Raw genomic sequence first — 22,438 nt, forward strand, 5'->3', positions numbered from 1 at the left:
TTTCCAAATCCCTGGGTTTGGATGGATTCTCCCCCCCCACCACCCCCCCCCCATTCCCCCCAACACATCACCCTCACCTCCTCCACTCAGTGTGGCTCTGGCTTTAAGGCACTTTCTTTGAGTTTAAGAGTCGATGCCTCCCTCCTTCCACTCACCCAGTGGGAATGGCCCGGAAGAATGAACACTTTTCAGCTGGCTCTTGGCCAAGCCCCCTCCTCCCATCCGTGGGTCCGACAGCAGGAACAACCATGTTTCCTGGGCCACTTGGATGGTGGTCCTTCCACCACCTCCCAATTCCCATTTTCTTCTACCACTTTGTCAAACTTTTTTGACCCATCGGAGAAAAGGAATGGCTCTGACCTGACATCACCACCCCCCCACTCCAAGGACACCCAAGATTAGCGGCCGCAGCACAAGAAAAGCCCCTTGGCATTGGATTTGGGGGGTGGCTGAGTCAACAAGAACAGAGGGAGACAAATCCTTTCTGCAGGGTGAGAGCAAGGACAACAGCACAGGAAGGGATGTGGGATATTGAGTTGGAGTGGTCCACACATACAAATACACACACACACGCACACACACACACACACACACACACAGACACCCACCCACCCAGACACACACACACCCCCACAGACACCAACCTACCCACACACACACCCACCCGCACAGACACCCCCCCACCTACACACACCCCCAGACACCCACCCACTCACACACCCACCCGCACAGACATACCCCCACCTACACACACCCCACAGATACCCACCCACTCACACACACACACCCACCCACCCGCATACACACCCACCCGCACAGACACATAGCCACCTACACACACACACCCACCCAGACACACACCCCCACAGACACCCATCCACCCACACACACACCCACCCACTCGCATACACCACCCACCCGCACAGACACACACCCACCTACGCACACACCCATTCACCCACACCCCCAAAGAGACACCCATCCCTTACACACACACCCCCACACCCACACACAGACACATACACACATGGATACACCCACCCGCACACACACAGACACACCTCTGTACATGCACATATGCACGCAAGCACACCCACACACACATACACACACATACCCATACCCACACTGGGAGTTTGGGACGCCGGTGGCGGCAGTGCTTTGATCCATGATGAAGGGGGAATTTCTTCACAGGCCGAGACCCTTGAGAATGCTCTTCCCCCGCGGTTGCCTCGGAGCTGAGATCCGAGGATTGGCCACGACACCAGGGTGAGGCGAGAGAGCCACAGATCTGCCGCATCTCGGTGGGGACTGACTCCCTCGTGTCGGGAGTTGGGGGCGGGGGGGGAAGGGACATCTCAGCAGGGACAGACACCAGGTCTCCCTGTGTCAGGGTGAGTGAGGGGAAAAGGAAGGGGGGGCAAGGGAGTGGGTCGAGTGTTTAGAAGAACTAAGGGGTTGGGGGGGGAAGACAAAGGAGTGTTGAAACAAGAGTGTCTGCAGATGCTGGGGCATGTGTGCCAGAGAAACTCAGCAGGGCAGGCAGTGTCCAGTGGAGGTAAAGGGGAACCAATGTTTTGGAAGGTAGTATGGTATATACGTGTGTAAAAGTCAAAGCCTGTAGACCATTTTTTTAATTTATGGGGTTGACAATTACATGGATTCTACACAGCTCCGAGGGACGGGTGACCATGACCGGGTGGGAAGTCCACGGTCGAGGTGCCGGGAGCTCTGATGGGTGGGAATGGGTGGGAAGTTCACAGTCGAGGTGTCGGGAGCTCTGATGCGTGAGCGACCAGGACCGTGGTGAGAGACGTCAACTTTTACAGGCAATCAATGGAAAATGCCAGATTTTTGGACCAACAATGGAGAAGGGGTGGTCGACTTTAACACCATATCGACATTTACACGAGTAGATATGGTACCTCCTCCCCTTTGCCACGTACAGCTTGATGAAGGGCCCAGGCCCAAAACGTGGGCCTCTTTTACTTTGCTGGATGCTGCAAGACCTGCTGAGTTTGTCTGGGTGTTGGGACAGGATGCTTGACTGGGTGGTGGGGAGTGGATCCTCCTCTGCCTGCCCTCCTCCTATGGGCCTGCTTCTCCCCCGCCTCACTCGAAGACCTGGGGCTTTTGCATCTGCTCTCCATGCCGTTTCTTGATGTGTTTCTCCAGGGTGCTGTAGATGCTGAAGGGAATGTTGCAGGCATGGCAGCGGAACACCTCCTTGCCTGGTTGGATGTGAGTCTTCATGTGACGGGTCAGCTTGCTGCTCTGGGTGCAGGCGTACGGGCACAGCTCGCAGCGGTAGGGCCTCTCACCGGTGTGGCTGCGCCGGTGCACCGTCAGGTTGCTGGCGTTGCGGAACACCTTGCCGCAGAACTCGCAGGCATTGCGCCGCCGGCCCTCCTCACCAGCCGCCAGCCCCCATCGGCTGGGTGTGCTGCGCCCACTGGCCGTGCCGCTGTCTGCCGACGCGTCCCGGGGCGGCGTGGAGGGGCAGGAGCCACCGTTGTTCGGCCCGGAGTTCTCAGAGGCCGGTGAGGCCCGAGGGGCGGGCGGGGGGGAGGCAGAGGTGGGTGGAGGCGGCTGGCGGCTTGCGGCACAGTCCGCCAGCCAGCGGGAGTAAAAGTTGGAGCCGCTCTCCTCCGGGGGCAGGCCCCGCTCAGCCTTCACCGGCCTGAGGGGGGCCCGCAACGGGCTGGGGCCTAGCGGAGGGCCCAGCAGCCTCTTGGCGTGGTATCCGAAGCCATTGGCCAGGCCAGGAGGCGAGGCGCTGGGCCGCTCAGCCTCGCTGTTGCCGTGGAGACGGTCAGAGTCCGACAGGGGCCCGTTTCCTTCGCTGTCTGAGTGCTCAGTCGGATCCCCGGGCCCTGGCTCCTCTCCCGAGTCCGGCTCCACCTTCGGCACTTTAACCTGCTGGGGACAGAAAGAGTTCAACATTAGTGGAGGCCATTCAGGCTCACAAGGCACAGACTGATAGCAGTGATCACATCCCCCTCCATCCCATTAACTCGCTCCATGAGATGCGCAACAGGATCCCAAACACAACTACTTGCCTAAAACCCTACATTGCTTTAGTGGCCTTCAAGGCCCTGGGAACCCCCTATATCCCAAATCCCACTGTGTCATCAGAAGATTCCCCAATTTAGTCCTCATGCCCAGACTTTTCATACCTTGTTTTCACCATTGGAACACTGGTTTGTCATTGCACAGGCCATTCTGGCAATCTACATGGGATACTATCATCATCCACACACCTCAATACATTCTATTCTTCCCATGTTCCTGTCGCCTCCCTCCCCAGACACCACCCCTCACCTACACACCACAAGCCATCTACCACACCCAATTAACTCCCAAAGCCACACCTCATGAGGTTGCAGTGAGATCATGCAAACTCCACAGAGAGCAGCTGAGAACAGGATGTCGGGAGCCCAGTCAGTGTGTCTATCCCATCCCATTCCCCCCCCCCCACCACACATAAAGGGCAACCAACTAGCAGTATTTGAAGGGTCCAGTTCCATCTCCACCAACCCCAACGGAGGGGGGGGGGGGGGGCTTCCAAATCATCTTGATAAAGGCAGCCTCTTCACCCAACAATTCCCGCCACCTGGTTCATGATTCAGATGCATATTCCCATCTCCTCCTTCCTCTGTGACTCCCTCGTCCAACTCTTCCCTCCCCATTAATCGTCCCCTTGGCATCTGCCCCCATGAGTAGAAACAGAGAAAAATGTAGCACAATTCAGGCCCTTCGGCCTACAAATATTGAAGAAGAATTTGGGCAGGTACATGGATGGGGAGGTATGGAGGGTGGTGGGTGTCACCCAGTGCGGTAACTCATGGACCCCCCTCCTGACCCAGACCATACAGAATCCTTTGTAATGTTTTTGGTACTAATGTTACTCGTGATTCCCATGGATCACTGAATGATATGGTAATGGTAGTGAGATAAACAACTGGCAAAATTAAAATAATACATGCACAGCAGCAACGAAAACAACAGCGCTTGCTGATGGCGCGTGCAGACAGAACCACGTGATCCGAAGTGTTGTTGTCATTGGGTAATTACGACAGCTCTAAACGGAGGTTCAAAAAGTAAATGATCATTGAGTTTTAGCCTTATAGGTATATTGATACATGTCAGCTGGGCTTACGGAAAAGGTTTTTGTTGTTATAACTAACTACAGGGATGTTTTTATTTAAACAATGATAACTTTCTGCTGAAACACTGCACAGAAATTTTATAGGCACTCATTTTGGTGCCACCCCCTCTGATGATGTCACCCGGTGCGGTCCGCACCCCCTTAGTGACGCCAATGAGGGGCTCGACTTGATTCGTCGACCGACCGTTTTGACGCACGCGCGCTGTCTGACCCGTTGAGTTCCTCCAGCAATTTTTCACCCCAACATCTGCAGCTTTTGTGATTTTTTTTCCAAATTATCCTTTGCGTGATCGTATACACTTTCCGACTTTACATTTAATTTGTCACTTCCCTGCCCATTCTCCTAATCTGCCCAACTCCTTCTGCAGTCTCCATGTTTCCTCTACCCTCCCTGCTCCTCCACCGACCTTCATATCATCTGCCAACTTGGCCACAAAGCCATTCGTTCCATAATGCAGATCATTAATGTACAAAGAAGTTCCCCCAACTCCAGGCCCCTGTGGAACACCACTGGCAACTGGCAACCAATCAGAATATGATCCTTGTATTCTGTCCCTCTGCTCCCTGCCAATCAGCCAATGGTCACTGGAAATGTTTACTTCCAAGAATCGAAGCTATCTACTGTCTTCGCTTCCGTGTCTTTGGGTTGGACGGGAGTGGGTTCTACCCCCATAAAATAGAGTTAGAACAGAAACAGGCCTTTGGCCTTTTGGATCAATGCCAGTCCATAAAGTGCACCAGGCCATACCTGCAACCAGTTCCCACCTTGTGATGAACGTGAACAAACAGAGATTCCATTTCTCAGGACATTATTTTAGTCTGTTTAGTTGATTTTGGGGGGGGGGGGGGGGGGAAAAAGGTTTTCTAAATTATGGGAATTACCTGATTGAAGTTAACTTTACATAGTTAAGGATTACAATACTAAATTTGTTCAACAACCAGGTTCTGAAGTCTAGCATTTTTGTCTTTTCAACTGTTTATTCTTAATGCAGGGTTATTCGTTAGGCATTGTACAAGTAAGCCCCAAGCAACCGGAAAAATACACTTATACAGCATTTACCAAACCCCCTAAGGTGCCGGATACCAGGGGCTTTACTGTACACTGACAGGAGCGATTTACAGGGCCAAATGCAGGCAAGTTGGATCAGCTTTGATAGGCAATATTGTTTGGCACGGTCAAAATGAACCAAAAGGCTTATTTCCATGTTCTTATAACTCCATGCAAATCTTGCTTAAAATGGTGAGTAATGTGATTGATTAAACTGGACAACAAAGATTTTTATTTCCTGAACACTTTTGGTGTATTTTATGGATTTTGGGCTGCTGATCATCAAAAATCACCTTAAGAATTTCCGATCACATATTGTTATTTAGATATAACCTATTTTTGTGATTTCCTGTCATATTTTAAGCCTATTTCCAGTGTACAAAACCATAAAGTGCAACAGGTCATTGAAAATCCATTTTCTACTGTATATGTGTGAAAAGGAAAAAGTGTGTATCATGGTTAATGTGATTTATGGTGTGAAAAATAAAAAATTGAAAAAAAAAAGAAAATCCATTTTCTGTATTCACACTTGGACTCCTTCCCGACTGATCTTGGTGCCGTCAGTGCCGAACATGGAAAAGCAGAATCAGGGCAACTGGAATCCATTAGTGGCGGCCAACTATTGTTGGACAGTGACACGAGAGGCATCAGATGCTGAGTACAAACGAAAATCAGCGGCAAAACATTCTTAGGTCAGTTGAACTAATACAACATGTCGACATCGTTATGCGATTAAACACGCTAAATTCAATAAAAGTTAATTTAAATGTTTCTCCAACTTCCTACGTGGTACAGCAAATCTGAAATTATCTTGCGTTCAGCTTGGAAGTTGTCTAACAGAATTCAGGAAGCAAACATTTTGAAAAAATGTGTTGTCCATTTTAATCAAGGACGGTCCAACTGGATAACGGACATTTAGCGCTACCTAATTGCTGTGGGGAAGGTGGGACATTTGGAGTCAGGACCCTTTATCGAGTAGGTCTCCATAAAGACCTGATGATTTCTACCCATTGATACTGCCCTGACCTACGGAGTTCCACCAGCTTCGTGTGGACACCTCACCTCCCACATTACAGCACTTCAGAAAGAACTCAATTGGCTGGGAAGTGCTCTGGACAATCTGGAGGTTTTGGAAGGTGTTACGGAACTGGTGGCTCGGAAGGTTAAATTGTCCATGGTTAAATCTGAGTAGAGTCAATGGTAAAGTGGGGAGAATAGATGCGATTGGTGCTAATTGGTGACGTTCATTGATCTGATAGGCCAAAGGCCTGTTTCTGGGTTAACCTTCTTAACTATAGGGGTAGAACCCACTCCCATCCAACCCAAGGGTGCAGAAGTGGAGACAGTAGATAGCTTCGATTCTTGGAAGTAAACATTTCCAGTGACCATTGGCTGATTGGCAGGGAGCAGAGGGATGGAATACAAGGATCATATTCTGATTGGTTCCCAGTTGCTAGTAGTGTTCCACAGGGGGTCAGTGTTGGGGTCACTTCTTTGGACATTAATGATCTGGATTATGGAACGAATGGCTTTGTGGCCAAGTTGGCAGATGATACAAAGGTCGGTGGAGGAGCAGGGAGGGTAGAGGAAACATGGAGACTGCAGAAGGACTTGGACAGATTAGGAGAATGGGCAGAGAAGTGGTAAATGAAATATAATGTTGGAAAGTGTACGGTCACGCAACTTGGTAGAAAAAAATAAACAGGTAGACTATTTTTTTTAAATGGGGAGAAAGTTGAAAATTCCCAGATGCAAAGGGACCTGGGAGTCCTCATGCAGGATACCCTGAAGGTAAACTTGCAGGTTAAGTTGGTGGTGAAGAAGGCAAATGCGATGCTGGCGTTCAGTTCAAGAGGAATTGAATATAAGAGCAGGGATGTGATGTTGAGGATTTATAAGGCCCTGGGGAAACCCCACTTGGGGTCTTGAAGGCAGTTTTGGACTCCTCATTTAAGAAAGGTTTTGCTGATGTTGGAGAGGGTTCAAAGGAGGTTCACAAGGATGATTCCAGGAATAAAAGGGTTATCATATGAGGAGCGTTTGACAGCTCTTGGCCTGTACTCGGAGTTTAGGAGAATTGGCGGGGTGGGGGGGGGGGATTCTCATTGAAACATTTTGAATGTTGAAAGGCGTGGACAGAGTAGATGTGGAAAAGTTGTTTCCCAAGGTGGGAGAGTCTAGAACGAGAGGGCACAACTTCAGGATTGAAGGGCGTCTGCTTAGAACAGAGATGTGGAGGAATTTCTTCATCCAGAGGGTGGAAAATCTGTGGAATTTGTTGCCACAGGAAATTGTGGAAGCCAAGTCATACATAAGGCAGAGATTGATAGGTTCTTGATTTTGGCCAGGGCATCAAAGGTTATTGGGAGAAGGCCGGGCAGTGGGGCTGAGTGGGGAAATGGATCAGCTCATGATTAAATGGTGGGGGAGACTCAATGGGCTGAATGGTATACTTCTGCTCCTATGCCATATGGTCTTGCTGCCCTGCACCAGAACACAATCGCAGCACACTGTGGATGTTATCCAATGATATGCAGCATGTCCTTGCTACGATCCATCTCCTCAACAACAAATTCAATCAGGGACTCATTTAAGGACTCGTACTTTTGCACTTTATTGATTTTATTTGCTCTCCCTGTATTGCACAGTCAGGTTGTTTACATTTATTTATTTGTTGTTGTGTACGGATTCCTTTCTTTGGTAATTCTGCCTCACCCACAGGAGCTGTATGTGACATCGTGTGTGTTCTCTGACAATAAATCTGAAATCTGTGGTCCAATTTAGGGCTCTGATACTATGATAGGGCAAGGGCCAGAACACACTGCAATAATTCCGAGGTGAATGTGCATGGGGAGACCAGAGAAGTTGGAGAATTCTCCAGAGGACATGGAAGGGGAGTTACGGATTGTTTCAATAGATCTGGTTGCAGAGGTTTTGAGATTGAAAGGAATTGCTAAAAGAAGCAAGGGTGGGGGGGTGGAGGTTAGGTTATAGTGGAAAGAGGATGTTTTATTTTTAAAGCCTCAGCAAGTTGCTGCGATCCGGAACTTGAGCTAGCCAAGCAACAAATTCGACAGGAACTTTTAAAGGGGAACGATTAACATGCGCTGAAGGGAGCGGGTCGAGGAGCCTGGGGAGTTCTCGGAGTTCTCCTGCGTTCAGTTCTGGCCACCTCGTTACAGGAAGGAGGTGGAAGCCGTGGAGAGGGGGCAGAGGAGATTCACCAGGATGTTCCCTGGATTGGGAAATACGTCTTATCTTCAAGGTTAGCAGAGCTGGGAGTTTTCACTTTGGAGCAAGGTATGACTTAATAGAGGCCTACAGGATTCTGAGAGACATAGATAGGGCGAACAGCCAGTGCCTGTTTCCCAGGGAGGGAGTAGCAAACACCAGAGGACATCTGAACAAAGTCTAGGGGAGACACCAGGGGCAAGTTTTTTTTTCCAGAGAGTTGTGGGTGCCTGGAATGCCTTGCCAAGAGTGGTGGTGGAAGCTGGAACCACAATAGGGGCATTTAAGAAACTCTTAGGCAGGCACATGGACAAAAGAAACATCGAGGGTTGCGAGGTAGGGAGTGTTGAGTTGAAATTTTTTTTTAGCTGGTTTAAATGGGCCAGCGCAGCATTGTGGGCCGAAGGGCTGTAATGTTCTACGGCATTCAGCACAGGAGCCATTGAAGGAAGGTAGGGTGCCTCATAGGTTTCTGGGGAATGTGGAGATTCAGTGTTGGTGGTGTTGAATTGGAAGATCAGCCATGAATAGTGGTACAAGAGTGAGGGGCTGAATGGCCTCTGCCTAGGCCTAGTTTTGTTTTAATTCTTATAATATCATGCAAAGTAGGAACGGGTCAACACCTCTCATTAGTACACTGGCTGATCTTTTATCTTTCTTGCAGTAGGCCTGCACTTCTCGCCTTCTTCTGGTGGAAGCCATTGGGCACCCAGCAAGCTCCCAGCCGAGAGGAACCACTGACAGTCTTGATCTGAAAACAGGGCTGCAGGATCTCAGAGAGGATGGATCTCGTTCTGAGGTCTCAGTCTTCTCTCTGCTCACTCCGTTCCCCTGGGATGAAGGTACAGGCACTCCTCTATTTGCAACCAATGCCACTTACACATGACCAAATTTATAAAACTAAAGAAAAAAACACGTGATTCCGGTGAAAATTGGGCCTATCCATGGAAAATAATGTCATCTGCGAGAGGTTGTCAAAGAGCTGGTCCTGGTGGCCGCTACGTTGAGATATTTCACTGCACATTAACTCCTTGAGTCCTGCCTTTTTCTGATTCTATTGCTCAATATTCTGACAGTCAGACAGATTGTAGCAGCCAGTGGAGTCGGAAGGGTGCTCAGGGTCTGCAGTAACAGAGTGTACGCGCAGGAATCGGAGAGAGAGAACGGAAGGAAATCGATTGTTTTGCTCTTCAGTATCACAGGTAGGACAATTCCCCGAGATCCATCCGTTCTGAGATACGACCGGTCATCCAGAACGGAACACGGATGAATGCCGGGGAGTCCCTGCACGCAAACCTCCAGATTCTTTCCTGCTGGTACCAGGTCCCTCTCTGGGAAAGGATAATGCACTTGCACTGTTTATACACAAGATATACACCACCCTCCATGATGTTTGGGACAAAGACACTTTTCCCCTTCATTTGCCCCCGTGCTCCACAGTTTTAAATTTGTAATCAAACAATTCACATGATTAAAATGCACATTCTGGATTTTATTCAAGGTATTTGTGCACATTTTGGTTCGACCATGTAGAAATTACAGCACTTTTTATACATAGATCCCCCATATCTGGGCACCATAGTATTTGGGATGTAGCAATGGTCTGTCCCTTCCAGGCAACGACTGCTTGGTCTGTGATTCATTGACCACCAGGTGCTGAGTATCTTCTCTGGTGATGCTCTGCCAGGCCCCTCCTGCAGCCATCTTCAGCTCCTCCTTGTTTCAGAGGGTTTATCCCCTAAAATTTTCTCTTTGACATATGGAAGGCATGTTCAATTGGATTTAGATCGGGTGACTGACTTGGCCATTAAAAACCTCCTTTGTTGCTTTAGCAGCATGTTTGGGATCACTGTAGCATGAAGCGCCGTCCAATGAGTTTGGGGGCATTTGCTCAAATTTGTGCAGATGTTTCTACTCTCCTCAGAATTCATTTTGCTCCTGCCATCAGCAGGGACATCATCAGTGAAGGTAAGTGTTGAGTTGAAAAAAAAAATTTAGCTGGTGTAAATGGGCCAGCCGGACACACCCAGGCCCATGTTTCACAGATGAGGTGGGACGCTTTGGATCTTGGGCAGTTCCTTTACACCTCCGCACTTTGCTCTCGCCATCACTCCGACACAGGTTAATCTTGGTCTCACCTGCCCACAGGACCTTTCTCCAGAATTCTGCAGGCTCTTTTAAATACTTCTTGGCAAACTGTAATCTGGCCGTCCTGATTCTGTGAATAACTAGAGGTTTGCATCTTGCAGTATTTCTGTTCATGAAGTCTTCTGCGGAAATAGTCGTTGACACACCCACACCTGCCTCCTGAAGAATGTTTCTGAGCTGTCGGACAGGCATTTGAGGATTTTTCTTCATTATGGTGAGAACTCTTCTGTCACCAGCAGTGGAGGCCTTCCTTGGCCTACCAGCCCCCTTGTGATTACTGAGCTCACCAGTACACTCTTTCTTCTTAATGATGCTCCAACCTGTGGATTTTTGGTCAACCTAATGTTTGGGTGATGTCTCTTTGTGTTTTATTCTTGTTTTTCAGCCTCATGAAGGCTTCTGTGACTTTCACTGGCACAACTCTGCTTCTCGTGTTACAAAATGGCATCGACAGACTCCAAAGGTGATCAAAAGCTTCAAAGTCAGCCCAGCTCTTTTATACCTGCACCAATGGAGCAATACATACCTGAGGAATCACAAACACCTGGGAAGCCAAATGTCCCAAACATTATGGTGCCCTGAAATGGAGGACTATGTATAAAAAGTGCTGTAATTTCTACATGGTCAGACCAAAATGTAAACAAATGCCCTTGAATAAAATCTGGAATGTCCACTTTAATCACATGTAGATTACAAATTTAAAACTGTGGAGCACAGGGGCAAACAAAGGAAAGAGAGTGTCTTTATCCCAAGCATCTGTTGGAGCAGGAGTCAACTATCCAGCCTGTCAAGCCTGCTCCGCCATTCAATAAGATCTGGCCATGGGCTCAGCTCCACCTGTCTGCCCTTTCCCCATAATCCTCAATCCCTTATTATTGACAAACTAGCACCATCTTGAATACATTCACTAAGACAGCCTCTACTCAGGCGTCGGGCGGAGAATCCCACAGGTTCACAGCTCTCCAGGAGGAGCAGTTCCTCCTCGTCTCGGTCTTAAATCTACTTTCCTGAATCACGGGCCTCTGACCCCAAGTTCTACCTGGGAAACACCCTCCCTGCTTCTTTCTAACTGTTTGTAACTATTCTCTGTAACCTACAATATTTGACTTTAACACTATTCCCTGCACTTTCTTTTTCATTTTGTGCGAGTTAACCTGCTTGGGTAGCACATAAACAAAGCTTTTTAAAAACTGCTCGAGACAATAAAACAACTCAATTCATTCCAATGTTCTCTGGGTACAGCATAGGGAGTCTTGTGTCAGTGAAGCCTCATCACACTGAGCACTGGCGCACCTCAGGACCGCGTGCTCAGCCCGCGACCGTTCACGACACAACCATCAGGTTCAGCTCTCACAGAATCATCGAGTCTATGGAGGATACAACAGTCCTCGGCTTCGTTGCCAACAATGAGTCGGCTTACAGAGAGGAGGTTGGCGGATAAAAGGTGCAAGGGCTGTCACCCAAGTCTCAATGTGGATAAGAGCAAGGAGGTGATTGTGGACTTCAGGAGGACGGAGGTCGCCCATTCTCCACAACACATCAGTGGCTTTGTTATGGAGAGAGTGGGGAGCAGAATGTTCCTTGCCGTGTATATCAGGGACTCACACCTCCTACACTTCCTAAGGAGGTTGAGGAGACCAAGGCTGCCAGCCCCAATCCTGACAGCATTCTAAGGGAGCACAATTGAGCGCGTCCGGGCTGCATCACTGTGTGGGACGGTAGCTGCAAAGGATCGGACCAATGTCAACACAGAGGATCAGCAAAACAGCCAAGGAGATTGCTGGGGTCTCCCTTTCCTCCACTTAGGACATTCTCAGGGTGTGTTGCTTATAAATGGGGCAAAAAGTATTAACAAGGTCCCTTTATATCCAGCACACAGGATCTTTGACCCACTGCCATCAGCAAGGAGGTACAGGAGCATCAAGTACAGGACAGCCAGGGAATAGCGTGTGTGTGTGTGTGTGTGTGTGTGTGTGTGTGTGTGTGTGTGTGTGTGCGTGTGTGTGTGTGTGTGTGTGTGTGTGTGTGTGTGTAAGGGTGCATGTGTGTTGGGAGTGTGTGTAGGGGTGTATGTGTCTTGGGTGTGTGGATAGGGATTTATGTGTGTTGGGTGTGTGTGTAGGAGTGTATTTGTGTTGGGTATGTCTGGGTAGGGGTATATGTGTGTTGGGTGTGTGTGTACAGGTGTATTTGTGCTGTGTGTGTGTGTGTGTGTGTGTGTGTGTATGTGTGTGTGTGTGTGTAGGGGTGTATTTGTGCTGGGTGCGTGTGTGTAGGGGTGTATGCTGGGTTTGTGTGTGTGCAGGGTTGTGTGTGTGCGCACCCTGGTCCGGAGAAACACTGTGCATCAGTTTCAGTTGAGTGAGAATGAACCCACCTTGAGGCCGAATTCCTGTCCAGAGAGGTCCGGGCTGATGGCGGGGTCCTGCTGCCCACCCGGCTCCTCCACGTGCCTGCGCCGCTCTTTGGAAGCTCTGCCGGCGGCAGGCAACCAGCCGTTGAACAGGCCGGCATGGGTCTTCATGTGTCGCTTCAACTTGCTGGACTGGCTGCAGGCGTGCTCGCAGAAGGGGCAGCGGTAAGGCTTCTCACCAGTGTGGCTCCGGCGGTGGACCACCAGGTTGCTGGGGAACTTGAAAGTCTTGCCACAGAACTCACAGTCCTTGCTCCGGCCGTGCCGGGAGGACCCGGTGCTCGCTGAGGCAGCCTGGCCCGGCAGGAAGGCCGGCGGGCGGTGAGGGTGATGCCGGCGGCTGGCGCCCCCTGCCAGGGTCCGCAGCCGGCGGCAGAACCCCGGCAGGGCTCGGCCTGAGCCACTGGCCGGCGTGGGGGCTGTCTCTTCTGAGCCGCTGTCACTCTGATCCGGTGGGCGATGGGGTGGGGGGGCGAAGAGGAGGGCCCCAGCCGGCGAGTGGCCCTGGAAGGGGGTCTCCGAGGAGCGCGGGCCATCAAACGGGCTCCCGTCCTGAGGCGGAGGGGATGAGGAGTCGGGGGGATTGGCCAGTGCTGGGGGCGACTGGCTGTGGTCCACCTCTAGGAAGATATGGAGGCCATGTTGGTACTGGGCATGTTGGAGCAATAACCAGGCACTGGGATATGGTTCCTTGCAGGTCGTGCAGATGTAACACATTGGCTCCATCTCATCTGTCGGGAGAGAAGAGGAAACCAGATTTTAGATTTATTGTCAGAGTACCTACATGACATCACTTACAACCCTGAGATTCTTTTACTGGTGGGCGAGGCAGAACGACCACTTACTGGCAGTGCAAAAATAAGCTGATTCAACGTGCACATGTAAACAAATAAAGAAATGTAAACTGTCTGACTGTGCAGTACATAGAGAAAAAAATCAATAAAGTGCAAAAGTAAGGTCCCTGATTGAGTTTGTCGTTGAGGAGTCTGATGATGGAGGGAGAGCAGCTGTTCCTGAACCTGGTGTTGCGAGTCTTGTGGCACCGATATCTCTTTCCTGATGGAAGCAGCGAGAACAGGGCGTGCGCTGGGTGATGTGGATCCTTGATGGTCGCTGCAGCGTTCCCCATAAATATTCTCGATAGTGGGGAGGGTTTTGCCTGGCTGTGTCCAGTACCTTTTGGAGGGCTTTATGCTCAGGGATATTGGTGTCCCCATACAGCCGGTCTGCACACTTTCCACCACCTCATGTAGATATTTGCCAAGGTTTCTGGTGTCGTACCGAACCTCCGCAAACTCCTGAGGAAGTAGAGGTTTTGTCGGGCTTTTTTCACGATGCCTTTAGTGTGTTGGGTCCAGGAAAGATCCTCCGAGATGGTGACTCCCTAGAACTTAAATTTTGCGTATCCTCTTCACCTCTGACCCCCGATGATGACTGGATTGTAGACCTCTGGTCATTATTACATCCAGCTCAGGAGAGGTCCTTCAGCTCTAACCACCCATACTGACCAAATTCCACCTGCCTCCATTTGGTCAGTATCTGTACAAACCCTTCATATCCATAGATCTGTCCAAATATCCTCACCTGGCAGCTCATTCCAGATACAGGGCACCCTCTGAGTGAAAATGTTGCCCCTTGCGTTCTTCTTAAATCTGTATCCTCTCCTGCTTGGAGCGTCTGCCCTGGGAACAAGACTATGAGAATTCACCTTATCCATGCCCCTCTCAATAAAGGTCAACTCTCAGCCTCGTACGCTCCAGGGCAGTGCTGTTATCATTGGAGTTACAGCGCCAGTGACCTGCAAGGAGTTTGCACGTTCTCCCGCTGGGTTTCCTTCGGGCGCTCCGGTTTCCTCCCACCCTTCAAAACATACCAGGGGTTGATGGTTAATTGGGTGTAATTGGGCAACAGCCGAAAGGAGCCTGTTACCGTGCTGTATGTCTAAAATAAAATCCCAACCTCTCCCTGTAACTCAAGCCCTCCAATCCTGGCCACATCCTGGGGAATCTCCTCTGGACTCCTCCCATCAGCTGTGCAACCGGAACTGGACCCGGTGTTCCAATACCCCTTTTACCCAGAGGTCCCACGAAATTGGCATGTTTAAAGCCAGGTCAGGTCGTTCCCACTGAACCCAGAAAAGGCAGGTCAGTGTGACCTTTGTCATAAGGAACGTGGTTCCTTATCGGGTTGACTGTCCTGGACCCGGGAAGGCTTTTTACACAGGAGCCGAGGTGAAATGCATCAGCTCTGGCACTACTTACCTTGCTGAGTAATTACCCAAATGAAAATGACCCCCCCCCCCACCCCAATCTCACATTCGTTGAGTTCACACATGCAAGAAAGGTGGTTAATTCCCATCGGGCCCCGAGAGTGGCTGAATCAGCGTTTTGTAAGAAAGGGCCTTTGCAAAGGTGCAGTTGGTTTGGAACAAAGTGGTGAGGTAGGCACCCTGCACACCTACACGAATTAGGGGCCCCTCACGCCCAGGCCAACAAGATGACAGCTGATCTGATGATATTCTCGACATCTCATCTCATCGATATCCAGGTGCGTCAAGAACCTATCGACTTACATTTAAAATTTAACTTTCGACATGCAGCACGGTAACAGGCCCTTTCGGCCCACAAGTCTGTGCCGCTCAATCTACACCCAATTAACCTACACCCTGGTATATTTCGAATGATGGGAGGAAACCAGAGCCCTCAGGGAAAACCCATGCAGACACGGGGAGAACGCACAAGCTCCTCACAGATAGCACTGGATTCGAGCTCCAGTCCTGATCGCTGTAACGGCATTGCGCTAACCACTCTGCCAACCACGCCACCTTCTGCTTCCACCTTAAAAAGGGAGGAAGGGCGTGGAAGAGGAATCTTTCGCCCCACTCACAGAGTCGCGGGCAACTGGAGTCCAAAGGATGAGGAAGAGGTTTCACGGCTGGTGGATGGTTGGAAAATGGAGAGCATTGACAGCGAGAGTGCTGGAGGCAGGGGCTACCCCTGGTATCAGAATTCAAGCAACTAGCAGCCCAAGTAACCGGCAAAAAAAATTCAAGGAAAATACATTTTAAAAATTAAAATGGGAATAAAATAATAGGCTAAAAAAGTTAAGTTTAAATTTGTGTAAGTAAATGTTCTCTGAAGTAACACATAAACCTTTGGTGAAGGTGGGAGCAAATATTCATCCAGCGGAGGGCCTTGGTCAGGTTTTGCTCGTAGCAGCTGTTTGAATAAAGTTGTGTGAAACAGCGATGGCGTCGCCCAGGATGCCGCTCGCCGTTGGGATGACTCTCTTCAAGTGTCTCCTTAGACCTGCTTAGAGGCTTTATCTGTAAACTTTGGGTGGGGGGGGGGGTTAATTATCTAAAATGTTATTGTTCATTCTTCAGGCAGTTCCACAGAGGGGGGAGGGACCTTGCAGATGCAGCGATGGTTAAATGTTTTCAAAGAATGTGAGGTAAAATGCTTTAAGAGTTTATATATTTATGCAAGTGAAGTTTGTTCAGTGTAAGTATTTTTGTTTTTTGCCACATAAACTTTATTTTTTAATGAAAGTATATTAGATAGGCATTGTTAGAGTAAGTCTCAAGCAACCGGAAAATATACTATCCGGCATCTACCAATCCCCCCCACCTCAGTGCCAGATACCAGGGGTTTACTGAATCTTGATGAGAACTTGTACAAAGGCAATGGGGTAAGGTGGAATTAGTACAGATGGGTTCTTGGAAGTCCACATGAGTGTGATGGGCCAAAAGGACTGTTGCTGTGCCCTGTGGCTCCATGGCACCCTCAAGAGAAAATTAAAATCACCTTACTTTTGAAGTGGGCTTTCTGTAATTCTCTCTTAAAATAAAGGGTAACCCCATGTTCTAGCTTCTTTCTCGTGCAGCAACGCCAGGATATAGCAGCAGAGGCCACTCAGCCCATCTAGCCTGCCACACAATTCATCATGACCAAGGCTGATCTGTCCCATTTGTCAAGTCTTCTTCAGCTCCAGTTCCCCACAGCCTTAACCTTTCAAAAATTTATCCCACATCTTCCCCCCCCCCCTCAGCGGTCAAGAACTTTTTATTATTTTTTTTAAAATTTAGACATGCAGCAAGGTAACAGGCCCTTGTGCCGCCCAATTAACTTACACTTCCTGTATGTTTCGAATGGTGGGAGGAAACTGAAGCCCCCGGGGAAAACCCACGCAGAACACAGGGAGAACATCAAACTCCTTTCAGACAGCGCGGGATTCGAACCCCGGTCCCGATCGTTGGCGCTGTAACAGAGTTGTACTAACTGCTAAGCTAACTCTCAGGAAGATCTCTGCAACAGTAACAACAAGAAATCAACCAGAAGGTCTGTTTTGGGGAGAGATACATTAGAGATTCATAGAATGGTAAAAAAGGTGAAGGAGATCATTCGGCCCATTGTGCTCAACTAGATCTACCAAACTGGTCTCTAGTTCCACCGCCACACCTGTTCCCTGTGGCCTTGGAACGGTTTCTGCACAAGACCAGGTTGGAACCTGCCCTCACTTCATCCACAGGCGGTACACTGCAGGCTCCAGCCGCTCGCCAATACCACTGTCTCACCATCCTCCCCACCCCTACTTCCAAATAAGCATCTAGGCTCACTGGACCACTTGCCTGTGACGATCCCTCAGCTCCTGAACCTGGATTTCAAGTCAAGGTTATTGTCATTCGATTGCACAAGTACAACCCGGCAAAACAGCGTTCTCCTGTCCTTGGTGCAAAACACGCAGGCACACAATCAGACGTAATACCAAAAAGCAATACACATGCGGGACAAGTATTCAGATAGACAAATAAATATTGTTTCATGAATATGGGAGTCTCCGATAGTGAGAGTGAGCGGTTCCTTTGGTCGTTCAGTGTTCTCGCTGCCCTTGGGGAGAAGCTGTACCTCAGCCTGGTGGTGCTGGCTCCGATCCTCCTGAAAGATGCTGTGTGTGGGTTGGAAGGCGTCCTTAACCATTTTACAAGCGCAATGAATATTCAGAAAAACAATTCCAGTAGATCACATTGTTGTGGGGGGAGGGAGACTCCAGTGATCTTCCCTGTCACTCTTATGGTCCTGTGGATTGACCTCCTATTTATTTCTCTGCAGCAACCGTCCCCCACTGTGATCCAGCCGGCCAGGATGCTTGCAGTGAACTGGGATTCACTGGTAGGGTGCTGTGCTGATGGCTGGCCCCGCCCCCATCTGCTCACATATAACCCCGGTTTCCCGCCTAAACCCAGAACCCTTCTGAAGACCACTGTAAAACCCTACCCATAATTATAACCTAATAAAAGCGTGTGTTCTTCCTCCAGTCATGAGAGCTTTTATTCATGCTACAATTTTATTTGCTTATTCCCTAACGATGGAAGTGCTACTCAAGCCTGGTTTGCTACTGATAGACCCTCTGTCCCCTGATGTGGCTGAGGAGTTCATGTACTGGCTAGACTGCTTCCAGACCTACCTGAACACAACCAGAGACGTTGAAGGCTTGGTACCTGAAGTCACAAAACGAGGTCCTAGCACTGCACCGACTCACTCTATGCTACCAGTGGCCAGGAGAGACCATCAACGACTACCTGCTGGATCTGTGGATGCTTGCAAAGAAGTGCAGGTACAAAGCGGCTAAGGGCCGTATTCACGAGGAAGAACAGATCCAGAACACTCTAGTCGCAGGGGTCTGCTCGAGGTCAGGAAAGAAGGACCTGGCTAGCCACGTTGAACTGGTCAAGTCGCTGGAACAGGCCAAGTTCGAGAACGACGAACTCGAAGTGAGCGAGCTCGCTCACCCAGGTGACCCCTTCCGAGGATCAGCTGCTCCCGCTATCTCAGCCCTATTTCTCGCGTCTCATTCCCATTCCACACATATTCAACAACATTGTATATCTGTCGTTTGAAGGGGGGGGGATTCTGTAAATTTTGTCTGTATATACTTGATGAATTATGTGCTCTGGTGTTGTTGGGTCTGGACTTCCTGAGTCACCTTAAAAGTGTGAACTTGGAGTATTCTGGTCGCCTCCCCCCATAACGGTTCAGAATGGAGGGCCCCTAATCAGAACCCATATGCAGCCTCTCCACACTGAATATCGACTCCCCCCCACCTCTCTTCCCGAATCTATCCCCAGACTGCAAACCCATTGCTACTAACAGCAGGAGGTACAGCACAGCAGATTGAGATTTTATAAAGTCTGAGACACAATGACTACTCGACAAAGGTATCATCGAACCTAGCACCAGCCCGTGGAGAGCGCAAGTGGTAGTGGTAAAAGGCAAAAACGTGTCCAGGCTAGTAATTGACTATAGCCAAACTATTAATCGGTACACACATCTGGACACATACCCCCCCCCCATTTCGGACATGGTGAATGATATTGTGTAGTATCGGGTCTATTCGACCATCCACCTGAAAGCTGCTCATCACCAGCTGTATTACTAATGGGGCTTCTATCTTCCAGAGGAAAATGGATAGAATGGTGGATGAGTATGGATTGAAGGGTACCTTCCACTACCTCGATAATGTCACCATCTGTGGCCACACCTTAGAAGACCATGTCACCAACCTTCAGTTTTCTCCACCCGGCGAAAGCCCTGAAACTCACTTATAGCAAGTGCGTATTCAGGACTAAACGGCTGGCTATCCTTGGCTACGTTGTGGAGAATGACATCATTGGTCCCCGATCCCGATAGGATGCACCCCCTGCTAGAGCTCCCCGTTCCCAGGACTACAAAGGCTTTGAGGAGATGCCTGGGGTTTTCCTCATATTATGCCATGGATCCCTCAATACACTGATAAAGTTCGCCCTCTCTTAAAAGCCACTAATTTCCCCCTCTCGGCAGAAGCCCAAATGGCTTTTAACCACCACATTGCGAAAGCCGCCATGCACATGGTGGATGGGAATGTACCTTTCCAAGTGGAAAGTGACACTTCGGACGTTACCCTGGCCACTACCTTGAACCAGGTGGGCAGGCTGGTTGCATTTTTTTTCCCTCGGACATTGCAAGGCCATAAGCTCCAGAACCCATTGGAGGAAAAGGAAGCTCCACCTATTGTAGAAGTCATAGGGGACTGGAGACCCTACCTGGTTGGTAGAAAATCTAGGCTCCTCACTGACCAGCGCTCGGTCACATTCATGTTCAATAATGTCAAGAGGGGAAAAATCAAGAATGACAAGATTGCTCGGTGGAGGATCGAACTCTCCAACTACAATTATGTCATTGCCTATCGGCCAGGAGCCCTTAATGAACCCCCCAGATACGTTATCCAGAGGAAGCTGTGCCTCTGCACACACCGGACAACTGCGGTCTCTGCATAATGAGCTCTGCCATCCAGGGGTCACCCACATGGCTCATTTTCTCAAAGCATGCAATCTGCCCTACTCCATGGAGGATGTCAGGGAAATGACCAGATCTTGCCAGGTCTGCCCAGAGTGCAAGTCACATTTCTACTGCCCTGCAAAGGTGCACCTGATCAAGTCATCCAAGCCCTTCGAATGGCTCAGTGTCGATTTTAAGAGACCTCTCCCCTCCACGAACGGGTACACCTTCTTCCTCTCTGTTATTGACGAGTACTCCCGTTTGCTATTCCATGTCCAGACACGTCCTCTTCGTCAGTCATAAAGGCCCGAGATTCCATTTTCGCCCTGTTCGGGTATCCCAGCTATGTACATAGTGACATTTATGACCAATGAGCTACATCAGTACCTGCTGGTGAGGGACATGGCGTCCAGCAGGATTACTAACTACAACCCCCTGGGGAATGAGCAAGTTGAAAAGGAGAACACCATGGTCTGGAAGGCTGTCAAACTGGCCCTGAAGTCAAGAGGCCTTCCAGACATGCTGGTAGGAAGTCCTCCCTATGGCGCTCCATTCCATCCAGTCACTACTATGTACCGTGACCAACGTTACCCCTCTGGAGCTCCTATTCAATTTCGAAAGAAGGTCGGCATTGGGAACTACACTCCCAACCTGGCTCACCACTCCTGGTCCAGTCCTTCTCAGGAAGCACGTGAGGAGAAGCAAGACCGATCCCCCTGGTGGAAAGGGTGAAACTGCTCCACACCAATCCCCCGTACACCTTTGTGGATACCTGGATGCGAGGGAGGACATCGTCTCCACCCGCCAGAACAGAGGGTCCATTGCCTCAGGTGCCCTGCGAGCCGCGGAACTTATTCTCGCCGCCCCCAGTCAGGGCCTCGGGAGATTCAGTCCAGAAGGAAAGTGCATCTCCCTCCATTGTCGAGCTGGAGACCCAGCCCACCTCTCCTCCCTCTCAAGGGGACCAGAAGACCAAAGGAGTCCAAGGCCCCCCGGGGCCAAGACGCTCCACCAGGATCTCCAGACCCCTGGACTGCTTAAATCTGTAAATTTGTAAATAACTGTATATTTTGGATTTTTTTTTTCTGAACTCGTGTCTCTGTCTTAATTCACAGACCCTAAATTCTACAGGAAGGGGTGAATGCAGTGAACTGGGATTCACTGGTAGGGTGTTGTGCTGATGTCTGGCTCTGCCCCCATCTGCTCACACATAACCCTGGCTTCCGGCCTAAACAAAGAACCGTTCCGAAGACCACCTATAGTTATGAGCTAACAAAAGCGTTTGTTCTCCCTCCAGTCGTGAGTGAGAGCTTTTATTCGCGCTATAACGCTCTCGATAGAGCCCCTGTAGAAGGTTGACATGATGGCGGCCGGTAGCCCTGGCCGCTACAGTCTTCTCGGGAAGTGCAATTGCTGTTGTGCCTTCCTTGACAAGGGAGGAGATGTGTGTCCAACATCAGTCCTCCAGTCCGCCAAATGTGAGTCGATCTCTCAACTCTCTGACTCTGAGTTAAAGGTGTGACCCAGTGAGGCATGACGGGTGGTACGCGAATTTACACCAGCACATTTGGACCAAATATGTTTTATATATAAATCGGCAGGAAGCAAGTGCAGGTGTAAAATATTAATAGTTATACCGAATATTACAACCAGATAAACGGCATCCCTCTGCAAAACCTTTCTACAGTTCATCCCAGGGTGTGTTATGCAACATCCAAGAAATGTAGATTTTAAATTTAAATTTAGACATACAGCACGGTAATGGGCCCTTTCGGCCCACAAGCCTGTGCCGCCCAATCACACCCCAATTGACTTACAGCCCCCGGGTACGCTTTGAAGGGAGGGAAGAAACTGGAGACCCGGGGAAAACCCACGCAGACATGGGGAGAATGTACAAACCCCTTACAGACAGCATGGGATTCGAACCCTGGACCTGATCGCTGGCGCTGTAACAGCATTGCGCTAACCGCTACGCCAACCGTACTGTTCCAATGAGGGAGGTGGCACCGCAGCTAACGAACACTCCAGCACCTGATTTTCTGGATTGCAATGGCATTGCAGAGCTCGGGATAGCTGTCGACTGGACCAATTCAATTCAGCTACTGGGAGCCACC

The 22,438-nt window shown here is 49.7% G+C and overlaps 1 protein-coding gene and 1 long non-coding RNA gene across 4 annotated transcripts in view; one reads left to right on the plus strand and one right to left on the minus strand.

Annotated features, from left to right (window-relative positions):
• Window positions 1–927: 927 nt before the first annotated feature.
• znf296 (zinc finger protein 296) overlaps window positions 928–22,438 on the minus strand; it is a 52,625-nt gene continuing 31,114 nt past the window's right edge. The window contains exons 3-4 of one of the 2 annotated variants that reach the window (XM_069910132.1): window positions 12,973–13,739; window positions 928–2,916 (exon numbers count right to left, since the gene is read on the minus strand). In XM_069910132.1, the coding sequence (XP_069766233.1) occupies window positions 2,113–2,916; window positions 12,973–13,739 (1,571 nt within the window). In that variant the 3' untranslated portion in view covers window positions 928–2,112. Of the gene's footprint in view, window positions 2,920–12,972; window positions 13,740–22,438 lie in introns of both variants that reach the window. The other variant, XM_069910131.1, reaches the window with a different exon arrangement.
• On the plus strand, window positions 8,317–11,255 carry LOC138749068 (uncharacterized). 2 transcript variants are annotated; one of them, XR_011348387.1, is made up of 5 exons: window positions 8,317–8,516; window positions 9,112–9,289; window positions 9,524–9,649; window positions 10,697–10,809; window positions 10,981–11,255. It is a non-coding gene; the product is annotated as an uncharacterized lncRNA (long non-coding RNA). The 2 variants fall into 2 exon arrangements; XR_011348388.1 differs by having other exon boundaries at window positions 8,317–8,481.

Source organism: Narcine bancroftii, chromosome 13, assembly GCF_036971445.1.
Source record: "Narcine bancroftii isolate sNarBan1 chromosome 13, sNarBan1.hap1, whole genome shotgun sequence".
Lineage (NCBI taxonomy): Eukaryota > Metazoa > Chordata > Chondrichthyes > Torpediniformes > Narcinidae > Narcine > Narcine bancroftii.